Raw genomic sequence first — 14661 nt, 5'->3', positions numbered from 1 at the left:
CCTCTGGCTCTGGCACAGCTCTGCTCCCCAGCCCAGCTCAGGACCCTGCTTTCTCCTTAGCTTGGCCCCACTCTGTCTGACCCAGGCAATTCCAGCTCACACGGAGGATGGGAACCCCAGGCCTCCTGACTAGCCTGGCCCTCCTGTCACTCAGGCTGACCTAGAGCATTGGCCTTTCCCCATTGTTCCAGAGGACTGTCAGTCTCAGGGTCCTGATTTCCCATCGACCCTTCCCCTTTCTTTTGGTACTGGGAGCTAGCTAACCAAAACACCCCCACTGAGTTTTAGTAAGGGGACTACAGTCGCCTTACATATGAAAACTTAAAGTTGTAAGAGACAACCATCTGAAACCCAGTAATACTACAGTACTTTGTTCTGTGACTGCAGAGGTATTAACAGAGCATTGAACATGAAATGATCTTTAACAATATGTTCTCACTACTTAAAGAATTCCATTCCACCTTGGTTTAATAGAGGGACCTCTGATTGACCTGGTGTTGCAGGTCCCCATAGTGCAATCTATATTTGCTTCTCCCTTGTCAGTGTAGCTTTTATGAGTCAGTGAGTTTTGCACACAGATGCAGGAATATGGACTTGAGCATCCAAAAGTTCTGTAGCCACTGTTCATCAGCCCAAACCTTCATTATTGCAGAAGATTTTTACCCTTGTGTGATGAAGTGGGACTGTTCTTGATGTTTCCTCCGAGTGGTGTGGGGGTGGCTCGGTTTCCCCTGGGCAGTTCTTGGGTGTCTAGGTGGTGGGGTAAGCGTGTATGATCATTGCAGAGCCCTAGAGGGCAGGTGTGTGCAGGAGTCTGGACACAGAGAATGGCCGACACCCTGTTTCTTGGCAACTGATGGCCTGGGCCCTTCCCCCCTGCAAGGTGAGAGCTAAAGGGTTGGAGAACAAAGGAATCAGGTGACCTCCTGGCCTGGGAAAGGGACAAAGCCAGAGGAGGAGGGGCTGGAGGGAGTTTCAGTTTGGGGCTGGCTGGGACATGGAGTGAAGGGCAGACGGGGTTGTCTGGCTCACTGCCCCCCAAAATGGACCCAGCTGAGGGGTCCTGTTCTCTGCACCTGCAAGCTCTGTTTTAGACCATGTTCCTGTCATCTAATAAACCTTCTGTTTTACTGGCTGGCTGAGAGTCCCGTCTGACTGCAAAGTTGGGGTGCAGGACCCTCTGGCTTCCCCAGGAGCCCCGCCTGAACGGACTCGCTGTGGGAAATGCACGGAGGGGCAGAGGATGCTGAATGCTCCGAGGTCAGACCCAGGAAGGTGGAAGCAGTGTGAGCTGTGTGTCCTGAAGACAGGCTGCTCACAGAAAGGCGACTGCCCCAGAGTCCTGACTGGCTTCAGGGGGAGCAGTTCCAGAGCATCGCCCAGGGACTCCGTGACACCTTGGGAAGGATGTAAGATGACACAATATTAATACACACACTGAATATTTGTGAGTCAACTTCTACACACAAGCAATGATGTGTGAACATGGGACACTAAGGGCTGGATTAACAGTCAAAATAAATGCAGCAAAAGGCAATCCTCATTGCTGGATCAAATGCAAAGGAATTGTTGAAAACAGGACAGGAAATCAGTTATACTGGAAGTCATATGACCAAACAAAATAAACTTGTGCTATTAAAAGAAAAAGAAAGGTAGAATTAAAAACTCCTAATTACAAATCAAAGTACAAAAACCATACCAAGTGCTATAATAGAAACACAGATGGAATTCCTAAAACCAATAACTACTTAATTTTTTTTGATGAGCATTAGCTATTAAAATAAGAAATACAGAGCACCATGACATGCATTGCACAATGATAATACAGATAAATGACAAAGTGTTCAGAGTAATAGAAATAACATTTTTAAAGGAGCAAAACTATAATTAAAATGGATTACAAGGAAGAGAGCACAATTCAGGGAATCACCGCAGCAAATAAGACAAATTTGTGAACAGTTATGAGACTTCATGTAGACATACAATGATAACGATAATACCCAAAATGTGTTTCACAGAGTTTGAGGGAACGGAGGTAATTTAGTTCACTCCACCAAGTCTCTGTAGCACTAAAGTAGCACCAGGGACAGCAAGTTTTTATATTTTTTGGCAGCGTCCAGAACAGGTCCAAGGAAGCTTTGCTGTGGGAGGGGGTTGGGGGTCAGTCCTGGGTTTACAATGGTGCCAATGGCTCTGTGGCACCAGACCCACACTGGGAAGGGGCCCATTATGGACCCCTCTAACCAATCCACACAGCCGGATCTGGCCCCTCACCTCCCATTGGGGCTGGCTATTGTGGATGGGGGGAGGGGGGTCAGGGTGTGGGAGAGAAGGTCTCTAGAGGCTCTGGGGGGGTGCTCAGAAGTGGGGAAGGTTTGCATGTTTTTGGGGAGTGGGGGGCACTGGGGAGATTTGTGTGTGTTGGGGGGCTGTGCAGTGGGGGAGATCTGTGTGTTGGGGGGCTGTGCAGTGGGGGAGATCTATGTGTGTTGGGGGGCTGTGCAGTGGGGGAGATCTATGTGTGTTGGGGGGCTGTGCAGTGGGGGAGATCTATGTGTGTCAGGGTGCTGGGAAGTGGGGGGGTCTGTGCGGTTGTGGCAGTGCTGGGGCTGTGTGGGGCGGGGCACTGGGCCGTGAGGGGATCTGGGGGGGTGCTTCTGGGGGGGGGGGGCTGCAGCACTGGGATAAGATAGGTCTGAGCACGGACAGTCCAGGGATGGGGACCCCAGGAACCGGCCCCCTGCTCCGGGGCTGACATGCCGCGTCCTGGGAGGGGAACTAAAAACGCCCCTGCCCCCGCCCCGCCCCGCCCCATAGCTGCGAGCACAGCAGCGGGCTCATCCCACGGGGTAACCATGGCCCCCTCTCCCCCTCCGGAAACGGGGCCTTTGTCCCCGCACCCCCCGACTTTTCCCCTTCAGCCCCTCTCCTGCCGCTCCCCACAGTAGCTTGATCCTCCCCCCGGCCAGTAAATTTCTGCCCCTGACACCCGCCCCCCATCCCTTGTGACCCCTCCGAGGAGCAGGCGGCCGCGCGCCAGGACAAGCGAGGACAGAGAGCGGGCCGGGGCGGCGGCGAGGGTCACGGCGCATGCGCAGTTCGGGCGAGCCGAGCCAGCGTGGGGCGGGGCCAGCAGCGGAAGGGGCGGGGCCTGTGTCGCTGCTGGGTGGTCGCGCGCTCTCCGGGCAGCAGGTGCTGGGGGGCGCTGTGGAGCTAGGGGCCTTGTTCCAGGCGGTGCAACTCCCCCTCCCCCGCTCGGCTGGCCGCGGGGCCCGCCCGTACCTGGGCTGGAGAGGCCGGAGGCGCCGCCCCGGGGCAGGCTGGGAGGTGTAGTTCCTGAGTCTCGTGGGAGTGGAAGTGACGTGGGGAGGGGGGAAGAACCGCGCTGCGGCTCTGCCTGGCTCGTGCGGTGCCGTTGGAGCCTCTGCCGGAGGCGGAGGAGGGGTTGGTGTCGCCTGGCTCTGGGCATGCGGTGATCGGGGGGGGGGGAGAGTCGGGCATGCGCAGAGGCAGAGCTCACCCGTGGCTGCGGGGCCGAAGGGTCTGTGCGGGGGAGACCTCCGTTCACTCCCCCCCCCCCCCCCCCGGGCCCAGCCTGGGTCCCGCTCCCGCCCTGGGGCCGCCCCGCTGCGGAGCTGCAGCTTCCAGGTACCGGAGCGAGCCCCGGGGCCGGGCGGTGACGCTGCCCCAGGGTCCGGGGGGGGGACCAGCCCCCCCGGGGTCCCTGCGTGGGGCCGGGCGGGGGGGGACCTGGGGAAAGGGGCGGGGGGAAAATGTCGGCGCAGCCCGGACATGGCCGGGGGGGGAGAGGAAGCGGGGGGGCTGAGATCCCCTCGGATTTCCCGCTGCCCCCCCCCCCCCGGGGCTCCCCCCGCTCCCGCCCTGCCCCCTTTCCCTCCCGGCAGCGACGACCCCCCCCCTTCCCCCACCTCCCTGAGACGGGCTCTGCCCCCCCCCCCCGGACCCCGTTTCCTCCCCACTTCGCCCGTGGCCAGTTCAAATCTCAGCGTTGGGGGGGGTGTCCCCCCCCCATTTTACCTGCAGTGACTTGTCCCGGTTTAGGGGGGAATCGTTCCCCGGAGTGATTTCTGAAACGGGCAGAGGGTGAACGGGCAGAGCCCCGGGACAGGGACACCGCTGGGCTGGGGGGGCCGCGCTCTGCTGGCCACAGGGCCTGGAAAGGCCCAGAAATTGGAGGGAGGAGCAAGTGCCCCCCCCCCATGGAGACGGCCCAGTCCTCAGTTTCCCAGCCCCTGCTACTTCCCCTCCCCCACCCTTCCCAACCCAGCAGCCCCCCCCCCCCCCCCCACCTGCTAGTCATGTTCCCAAACCCCACTGCGAGCCCCTCCCCACAGCCAGTGAGATCAGGTCCCCCAGTGAGTCGGGCACTGCACAGACCCTGACCAAGTTTGGGGCACTCGTGCCAGGAACTGCGGAGACCCGCTCAGAGAGCAGGGACCTTGTTGTGCCAGGGGCTACAGTGACCCTGTCTGAGCTCTGGGTCCCTGTTGTGCCAGGCCCTGCCTCAACACCCAGTGAAATCGGGCTCCCATTGTGCCAGATGCTGCAGAGATGGCAAACAAAATCAGGGACCTTGTTGATCCTGGAACTGCTGAGACCCCAACTGAGATCTGGCTCCTGTTCTGCCAGGTGCTTCAGAGACCCCAACAGAGGCCAGACCCCACCGTTGTGACAGGTGCTGTGGAGACCCCAATTGAGATATGCACTCTTGTTGCGCTGGGCATTGCAGAGACCCCAACTGACATCAGGCCCCCCCATTTTCCCAGGTAAAACTGAGACCTGGACTGAGATCACAGCCCCCCTTGTGCCAGGCAGCGCACGACTGCGGCCCAGATTGCTGCCTCCATTGTGCTGGGCACTTCAGAGACCTCCATTGAGACCTGTGTCCCCGTTGGGCCTGGGACTGAACTGACCCCCGACCAAGATCACACCCCACCACTGTACTTAGAATCATAGAATATCAGGGTTGGAAGGGACCCCAGAAGGTCATCTAGTCCAACCCCCTGCTCAAAGCAGGACCAATTCCCAGTTAAATCATCCCAGCCAGGGCTTTGTCAAGCCTGACCTTAAAAACCTCTAAGGAAGGAGATTCTACCACCTCCCTAGGGAACTCATTCCAGTGTTTCACCACCCTCTTAGTGAAAAAGTTTTTCCTAATATCCAATCTAAACCTCCCCCACTGCAACTTGAGACCATTCCTCCTCGTTCTGTCATCTGCTACCATTGAGAACAGCCTAGAGCCGTCCTCTTTGGAACCCCCTTTCAGGTAGTTGAAAGCAGCTATCAAATCCCCCCTCATTCTTCTCTTCTGCAGGCTAAACAATCCCAGTTCCCTCAGCCTCTCCTCATAAGTCATGTGTTCCAGTCCCCTAATCATTTTTGTTGCCCTTCACTGGACTCTCTCCAATTTATCCACATCCTTCTTGAAGTGTGGGGCCCAAAACTGGACACAGTACTCCAGATGAGGCCTCACCAATGTCGAATAGAGGGGAACGATCACGTCCCTCGATCTGCTCGCTATGCCCCTACTTATACATCCCAAAATGCCATTGGCCTTCTTGGCAACAAGGGCACACTGCTGACTCATATCCAGCTTCTCGTCCACTATGCAGTGCCACAGTACTTGGCACTGCATAGACCCTGCCAGAGACCCTACCCCCACATTTTGCCAGATGCTGCAGGGACCGCAAGCAAAATCAGGGATCCTGTAACGCCGGGAGATGCAGAGCCCTCCACTGAGATCAGGCCCCCTGTTGTGCAGGGCTCTGCATAGACACTGACAAAGATCAGGGTCCCCATTGTGACAGTGCTGAACAGACACCAAGGGTATCTCTACACTGCCATTATAAACCCACTCAGGCTCACAAGGCTCAGGAAAGGGGCTGTTTAATTGCAGTGTAGATGTCTGGGCTCGGGTTGGAGCCAGGCTGTAGGACCCTGCAAGGTGGGAGGGTGCCAGACCAAGCCGGAACATCTACACCACAATTAAACAGCCCCGGAGCCTGAGCTGTGTGAGCACAACTCAGGGGGCAAGGGCCAGCCACCGGTGTCTAACTGCAGTGTAGACATGCCCACAGTGACAGAGAGTCCTTGCCACAAAAAGCTCAAAGGCTAAATAGGCAATTGGTGAGTGGCTACTCTCCTTTTTACAGATGGGGAAAATGAAGCTCAGAGAGCTGAAGTAATTTGCTCAAGTTTGCATGGAAAATTTGGGGCAAAACTGGGAACTGAACCCAGATTGTTTGATTCTTGCTTCTCCTCTTAACCCCAAGCTCAACTTGTGTGTGTACAGCTTTGTTTTGGTCTTTGTTTGCATCTCGTTGGCTTCCAAGAGCTGTTGTGGAATTTCCTTCATTGGAGGTTTTTAAGACCACGTTAGAGGTACACCAGTCTGGGAATGTCTAGGGATACTTAGTCCTGCCTCATCACAGGAGGCTTGAGTAGACGACCTCTCAAGATCCCTTCCATGCCTACATTGAAATAATTCTGTTTTGTGCTTTCATGTTCTATGCTGAACTGTTTTGCATCATGCCATTTGGAACTGTGATCGCACCATGCTGTATTGCATGATTTTATGGTGCATTGTTTTGCCTCAGCTTGTTTGGTGTCTGTGTTGTGTTGGTTTGAGTTGAGCTCTTTTCCACTGTGTACTTTTGTCCTAGGGTGTGTTAGTTTGCCTTGTGTTGCTTTCTTCTTCTTTGTATTGTGTCATCTTATGGTGTGGAGTGTAGGTTTTTGTTTTTCTGAATTGCCTGACATTATGTTGTGGTGGGATTTTTTTCTGTATGTTGTGTTTTATAAGAGGAGGCCTGGGATTGCTTCAAGTCAAAGCTGCAGAAGCTATCAGAATCCTGCATCCCAAGAAAGGGGAAAAAATTCATAGGCAGGAGTTGTAGACCAAGCTGGATGAGCAACCATCTCAGAGGTGATTAAGAAAAAGCAGAAAGCATACAGGGAGTGGAAGATGGGAAGGATCAGCAAGGAAAGCTACCTTATTGAGGTCAGAACATGTAGGGATAAAGTGAGAGAGGCTGAAAGTCAAATAGAATTGGACCTTGCAAAGGGAATTAAAACCAATAGTAAAAGATTCTATAGCCATATAAATAAGAAGAAAACAAAGAAAGAAGAAGTGGGACCGCTAAACACTGAGGATGGAGTGGAAGTTAAGGATAATCTAGGCATGGCCCAATATCTAAACAAATACTTTGCCTCAGTCTTTAATGAGGCTAATGAGGAGCTTAGGGATAATGGTAGGATGATAAAGGGGAACGAGGATATGGAGGTAGTTATTACCATATCTGAGGTAGAAGCGAAACTCAAATAGCTGAATGGGACTAAATCGGGTGGCCCAGATAATCTTCATCCAAGAATATTAAACGAATTGGCACATGAAATTGCAAGCCCATTAGCAAGAATTTTTAATGAATGAATCTGTAAACTCAGGGGTTGTACCGTATGACTGGAGAATTGCTAACATAGTTCCTATTTTTCAGAAAGGTAAAAAAAGTGATCCGGGTAACGATAGGCCTGTTAGTTTGACATCTGTAGTACGTGAGGTCTTGGAAAAAATTTTGAAGGAGAAAGTAGATAAGGACATTGAGGTCAATGGTAAATGGGACAAAATACAACATGGTTTTACAAAAGGTAGATCATGTCAGACCAACCTGATCTCCTTCTTTGAGAAAGTAACGGATTTTTTAGACAAAGGAAACGCAGTGGATCTAATTTCCCTAAATTTCAGTAAGGCGTTTGATACAGTGCCACATGGGGAATTATTAGTTAAATTGGAAAAGATGGGGATCAATATGAAAATTGAAAGGTGGATGGATAAGGAATTGGTTAAAGGGGAGACTACAGCGGGTCCTACTGAAAGATGAACTGTCAGGCTGGAGGGAGGTTACCAGTGGAGTTCCTCAAGGATCAGTTTTGGGACCAATCTTATTTAATCTTTTTATCACTGAGCTCAGCACAAAAAGTGGGAGTGTGCTAATAAAGTTTGCGGATGATACAAAGCTGAGAGGTATTGCCAATTTAGAGAAGGACCAGGATATCATACAGGAGGATCTGGGTGACCTTGTAAACTGGAGTAATAATAATAGGATGAAATTTAATAGTGAGAAGTGTAAGGTTATGCGCTTAGGAATTAATAACAAGAATTTTAGTTATAAGCTGGGGAAGCATCAATTAGAAGTAACGGAGGAGGAGAAGGACCTTGGAGTATTGGTTGACCACAGGATGACTATGAGCCGTCAATGTGATATGGCCGTGAAAAAAGCTAATGTGGTCTTGGGATGCATCAGGAGAGGTATTTCCAGTAGGGATAAGGAGGTTTTAGTACCGTTATACAAGGCACTGGTGAGACCTCATCTGGAATACTGTGTGCCGTTCTGGTCTCCCATGGTTAAGAAGGATAAATTCAAACTGGAACAAATACAGAGATGGGCTCCTAGGATGATCCGAGGAATGAAAAAATCTGTCTTATGAAAGGAGACTCAAGGAGCTTGCCTTGTTTAGCCTAACTAAAAGAAGGCTGAGGGGAGATACGATTGCTCTCTATAAATATATCAGAGGGATAAATACCAGAGAGTGAGAGGAATTATTTAAGCTCAGTACCAATGTGGACACAAGAACAAATGGATATAAACTGGCCATCAGGAAGTTTAGACTTGAAATTAGGCAAAGGTTTCTAACCATCAGAGGAGTGAAGTTCTGGAACAGCCTTCCAAGGGAAGCAGGGGGGGCAAAAGACATATCTGGCTTCAAGACTAAGCTTGATACGTTTATGGAGGAGATGATATGATGGGATAGCCTAATTTTGGCAATTAATTGATCTTCGACTATTAGCGGTAGATATAACCAATGGCCTGTGATGGGATGTTAGATGGGGTGGGATCTGAGTTAGTACAGAGAATTCTTTCCTGGATATCTGGCTGGTGAGTCTTGCCCACATGCTCAGGGTTTAGCTGATTGCCATATTTGAGGTCAGGAAGGAATTTTCCTCCAGGGCAGATTGGCAGAGGCCCTGGGGCTTTTTCGCCTTCTTCTGCAGCGTGGGGCACAGGTCACTTGCTGGAGGATTCTCTGCACCTTGAAGTCTTTAAACCATGATTTGAGGACTTCAATAGCTCAGACATAAGTTAGGGGGTTGTTACAGGAATGGGTGGGTGAGATTCTGTGGCCTGAGTTGTGCAGGAGGGGGGTGGTCAGGGTCTGATCAGGGGGCGGAAATTGACTGGTCAAGGGGGTCAAGCAGCTGGAGGCAGGATTAGGAGAGGGGCTGAGAGGTAAAATCAGGGCTGGGGGGAGGAGCGGGAGTTAAGCTCCTGGTGAGGCACTGGCAGAGGGTGTCCCCTTTGGTGTGGGGGAAGGTGTCAAGAATGGAAGGGAGGGGAGGGGAGAAGCAGGAGTTGCAGGGAGGGGAAGGTCATTGGGGCGGGAAGAGAGGGGTTGAACTGTGTCTGTGCAGCTTGGAAATTCCCAGGGGAGAAGTGGTGGGCAGGGGAAGGGGGGAGGTGAGTTAATTGGATCCTTTCCCTGTTTGTGCCACTTCCTCCCACATACAAATTCTCTCTCAAGTTTTTCCCCTTTTCTCTCTCATTATCACCTGTGGCTATAAAATCCAGGAAGATTTGCCCCCAAATGATCAGCTCTCTAATCTCCCCCCATTTTGTCCTGTTTGCTCCATAATTCTCAAATGTCAATTTAAAATCTCTCTGATGTGGCAGGTTTTCCCACCCGTTTTATCTGCAGCGATTTGTCCTTGTGTAGGTGGGAAATTGTTGCCCTGAGTCATTCCCCAAAACCTGGCTGCCCATGGAGTGGGGATGGGATGAGATGCCCGTTCTCTGCAAGGGCAGGGAAGGGAGTTGCACATGTCCCCCGATGGAGACTGCCCGGACCCCGTTTCCCAATCCCACCTGCTGCCCCCAAACTCCCAACACAGTTGCCCCCAGCCCTCAGTTGCCAGTCACCTGTCCATCCCCTGCTGCAACCCCCTTCCTTTGTCCAGGGAGCCTTCCAGCTCCCTCTCCCTTGCCCTCTTAAAGCAGCTCCTGAAAGGGATCCCTTCTGCCCATGTGAATGGTGGCAGTGGGAGGAACCATCACTTTGTGTTTATGTATTGGACTGTCATATAAAATCCAGTCAAACAGTCCCCCTTTTCCCTTTAGTTATTTAATAGCAATATAAAATCCCCTCAGATCTTGGTGTTTTTCTCTCATGTTATCAAATACGTAGTTTGTGACACGTTTTCTCTGCAAATCTCAAAGATTGTTATAAAATACCCTAAACATTTGCCCCACTTCTCTCTAGTTGTCTATTTCTAATTTAATATGAGGGGTTGCTTCCCAATGTGTTAAGATGTAGCCGCCTCTGGGGTGGATCCATAGTGGCCATTATTTGCTGGTGACAGGGCATGGAAATTTCTTACCTGTTTTGGCCCTCCAGGCCTTCCATTCTCCTGTTAAAGAAGCATCCCCCAGGGCTCCCTCTGCCTGTCTGAATGGCCAGCAGGGGGCGGTGATAACTTTCTATCCACTTATCAAACACTGTGAGGTAACACTGTTGGGGGGGGGGGGCGGGATTGCAGCTGGAGCTGAAGAGGGAGGCCTCTGGGTGACTGGGCAGGGGTTACCCTAGTCAGGTTGGTGGGTTCTGGAGGTTTGGGGTTTCAGGGGATGGTTCTGATGTGCCCAGCCCTGAGGCTATGGGTCCTGGAGGTGGGTATCACTGGGGGCCTGTTGGCTGTAGAAGAGTGGGGGTCTCTTGGGGAAGCTGGGCAGTGGGTTAGAGGGTGCCTGGTGCTGTGCCAGGGGCTCTGTCTGGGCTTCCCCTGCAGACTCCTGGGATCACTGTCATGCCCAGTGCACAGAGTGAGGGGACAAGGGAGAAAGGCGGTTAAAAATCTCTCTGTGGGCTTAGCCTGGCAGGAGGGACCAGGTCTGCGCTGTAATAAAGAGATCAAGCATTTTTCCAACATGGCAGAATCTAGGGTGTCTGTCTGCAGGGAAAGGGCCTGGGGGAATTCTGATGTGAAATTAACGGAAGCCTGTTCTGAAACCCCCACAATTGCCCTTCTCACCCTCCCAGGCTGCAGAATGACGTGCATGTTTCTCTCCAGCTCATCCCATCCTCTCATGGAACAGGGAAGAGAAATGGCTGCAGAGGAGCTAGTTCAGGTAGGGATTATCGGGGGGTTGCTGGTGGGCTCCTGCAGGAGTAAGAGGGACAGCAAATTTGCCGGAGATGGGAAGGTTTGCACCATCTGGTTTGGAGGTTGGAGCGGAGCAGGAAATGCACAGGGTGGAGAAAGGGAGGAGGACAGGGGGTGGCAAAGCTGCTGGGAGTTGTTTAATAAGTGGCCTAGATTCTAGGAACAGACCCATGTGGTTCGGAGGTGGAAATGCCCTGATTTGTGAAACAGAAAATAACCCACCTAGATGGAGCTAGGAAAACTGGCTCATAGTGCTGGAGCCTGATCCAACTAACCAGCGAGTGCTGTGAGATATGAAGGGGGCACCCACCTGTCAGGCATATTGGAGCTGCCCCTCCCTTCATATCCAGCTCCTCACAATGAGAAGGGTATTGGGCTTCCGACCAGGAAGCTCTCCCTGGACCCTGCTAAGGGCTCCATCTCCTGTATCAGTCTGTGTCTAGTAGGTGTGTGATGGATCTGCTGGGAGAGAGGAGGGGCTCTCTCTTCATCCCCTCACCCTGGTGTTTCCTGGATGCTCTGAGCGGGGTGGGGGTGGGACTCTGTTGACTGCAATGCACCTAGAGCTCCATTTGATTGGCTCCTCTCCCCCACAAATAGTGGGGCTGTGAGTGGGGAAACAGGTACCGAGTGTTGGACTCTTGCTCTTTCAGGGGCCGGTGACCTTCGAGGAGGTGGCTGTGTATTTCACCAGGGAAGAGTGGGCTCTGCTGGACCCCATTCAGAGAGCCCTCTACAGGGATGTCATGCAGGAGAACTATGAGAATGTGACCACACTGGGTAAGGATTCCTGTCCCCTCTGTTCTTGGAAGGGGAACTGAAGAGATGAGGTTCATACCATCCCTACAATGCCATCTCTACTCTGTCCTGTTTCAGCATCACCCCAATATGCCAGTGAGACACACACGACCAGAGACCCTCCCCTGCTGCAGAACACTTTGGGAACAGAGCACAGGAGCAGTATCGCAGAGTCAAATATCTCTTGTTCGCTCAAGTAAAACTGGGGGTTAGGTCTGGCATAACTGTTCCATACCCCTAATCATTTTTGTTGCCCTTTTCTGAACCTTTTCCAATTCCATGAGGTTTTGGGGGTGGCAGGCATAAATATGCAAGCAAGAATCAGGCTAGGGGTAATGAGGTTAGCTCAATCAGGGAGGATGAGGCCCTCTTCTAGCAGTTGAGGTGTGAACACCAAGAGAGGAGAAACTGGTTTTGTCGTTGGGTAGCCATTCACAGTCTTTGTTTAATCCTGAGCTGATGGTGTCAAATTTGCAAATGAACTGAAGCTCAGCAGTTTCTCTTTGAAGTCTGGTCCTGAAGTTTTTTTGCTGCAGAATGGCTACCTTTAAATCTGCTATTGAGTGTCCAGGGAGGTTGAAGTGTTCTCCTACACGTTTTTATATTTTGCCATTCCTAATAGCTGATTTGTGTCCATTTATCCTTTTACACAGAGACTGTCCAGTTTGGCTGATGTACATAGCAGAGGGGCATTGCTGGCACATGATGGTGTATATAACATTGGTGGACATGCAGGTGAATGAGCCGGTGACGGTGTGGCTGATCTGGTTAGGTCCTGTGATGGTGTCGCTGGTGTAGATATGTGGGCAGAGTTGGCATCGAGGTTTGTTGCATGGATTGGTTCCTGAGTTAGATTTACTATGGTGCGGTGTGTCGTTGATGGTGAGAATATGCTTCAGGTTCGCGGGTTGTCTGTGGGCAAGGACTGGCCTGCCTCCCAAGGCCTGTGAAAGTAAGGGATTGTTTTCCAGGATGGGTTGTAGATCACTGATGATGTGTTGGAGAGGTTTTAGCTGAGGACTGTATGTGATGGCCAGTGGAGTTCTGTTGGTTTCTTTCTTGGGCTTGTCTTGCAGCAGGAGGCTTCTGGGTACACGTCTGGCTCTGTTGATCTGTTTCCTTATTTCCTCGTGTGGGTATAGTTTTGAGAATGCTTGGTGAAGATCTTGTAGGTGTTGGTCTCTGTCTGAGGGGTTGGAGCAAATGCGGTTGTACGTCAGCGCTTGGCTATAGACAGTGGATCGTGTGGTGTGTCCGGGATGGAAGCTGGAGGCATAAAGGTAGGCATAGCAGTCAGTGGGTTTTTGGTATAGGGTGGTGTTAACGTGACAGTCACTTATTTGCACCGTGGTGTCTAGGAAGTGGACCTCCCTTGTAGATTGGTCCAGGCTGAGGCTGATGGTGGGGTGGAAGCTGTTGAAATCATAGAATCATAGAATATCAGGGTTGGAAGGGACCCCAGAAGGTCATCTAGTCCAACCCCCTGCTTGAAGCAGGACCAATTCCCAGTTAAATCATCCCAGCCAGAGCTTTGTCAAGCCTGACCTTAAAAAGCTCTAAGGAAGGAGATTCTACCACCTCCCTAGGTAACGCATTCCAGTGTTTCACCACCCTCTTAGTGAAAAAGTTTTTCCTAATATCCAATCTAAACCTCCCCCACTGCAACTTGAGACCATTACTCCTCGTTCTGTCATCTGCTACCATTGAGAACAGTCTAGAGCCATCCTCTTTGGAACCCCCTTTCAGGTAGTTGAAAGCAGCTATCAGATCCCCCCTCATTCTTCTCTTCTGCAGGCTAAACAATCCCAGCTCCCTCAGCCTCTCCTCATAAGTCATGTGATCCAGACCCCTAATCATTTTTGTTGCCCTCTGCTGGACTCTCTCCAATTTTTCCACATCCTTCTTGAAGTGTGGGGCCCAAAACTGGACACAGTACTCCAGATGAGGCCTCACCAATGTCGAATAGAGGGGAACGATCACGTCCCTCGATCTGCTCGCTATGCCCCTACTTATACATCCTAAAATGCCATTGGCCTTCTTGGCAACAAGGGCACACTGCTGACTCATATCCAGCTTCTCGTCCACTGTCACCCCTAGGTCCTTTTCCGCAGAACTGCTGCCTAGCCATTCGGTCCCTAGTCTGTAGCTGTGCATTGGGTTCTTCCATCCTAAGTGCAGGACCCTGCACTTATCCTTATTGAACCTCATCAGATTTCTTTTGGCCCAATCCTCCAATTTGTCTAGGTCCTTCTGTATCCTATCCCTCCCCTCCAGCGTATCTACAACTCCTCCCAGTTTAGTATCATCCGCAAATTTGCTGAGAGTGCAATCCACACCATCCTCCAGATCATTTATGAAGATATTGAACAAAACCGGTCCCAGGACCGACCCTTGGGGCACTCCACTTGATACCGGCTGCCAACTAGACATGGAGCCATTGATCACTACCCGTTGAGCCCGACAATCTAGCCAGCTTTCTACCCACCTTAGAGTGCATTCATCCAGCCCATACTTCCTTAACTTGCTGACAAGAATACTGTGGGAGACCGTGTCAAAAGCTTTGCTAAAGTCAAGAAACAATACATCCACTGCTTTCCCTTCATCCACAGAACCAGTAATCTCATCATAAA

The 14661-nt window shown here is 51.6% G+C and overlaps 1 protein-coding gene across 25 annotated transcripts in view; it reads left to right on the top strand.

Annotated features, from left to right (window-relative positions):
* Nucleotides 1–14661, top strand: part of LOC140904202 (uncharacterized) — a 38123-nt gene that overhangs the window by 1784 nt on the left and 21678 nt on the right. For 2 of the 25 annotated variants that reach the window (XM_073326574.2, XM_073326575.2), the window contains exons 2-5: nt 1144–1409; nt 11110–11198; nt 11887–12013; nt 12110–12227. The exons of 2 other annotated variants lie outside the window; for them this stretch is intronic. In XM_073326574.2, coding sequence (XP_073182675.2) covers nt 1144–1409; nt 11110–11198; nt 11887–12013; nt 12110–12227 — 600 coding nt within the window. 21 more of the 25 variants (XM_073326586.2, XM_073326581.1, XM_073326579.2 and 18 more) reach the window with 21 other exon arrangements.

This window comes from Lepidochelys kempii, chromosome 28, assembly GCF_965140285.1.
Source record: "Lepidochelys kempii isolate rLepKem1 chromosome 28, rLepKem1.hap1, whole genome shotgun sequence".
NCBI lineage: Eukaryota > Metazoa > Chordata > Testudines > Cheloniidae > Lepidochelys > Lepidochelys kempii.
This window is presented reverse-complemented; position numbering and strand designations above follow the sequence as displayed.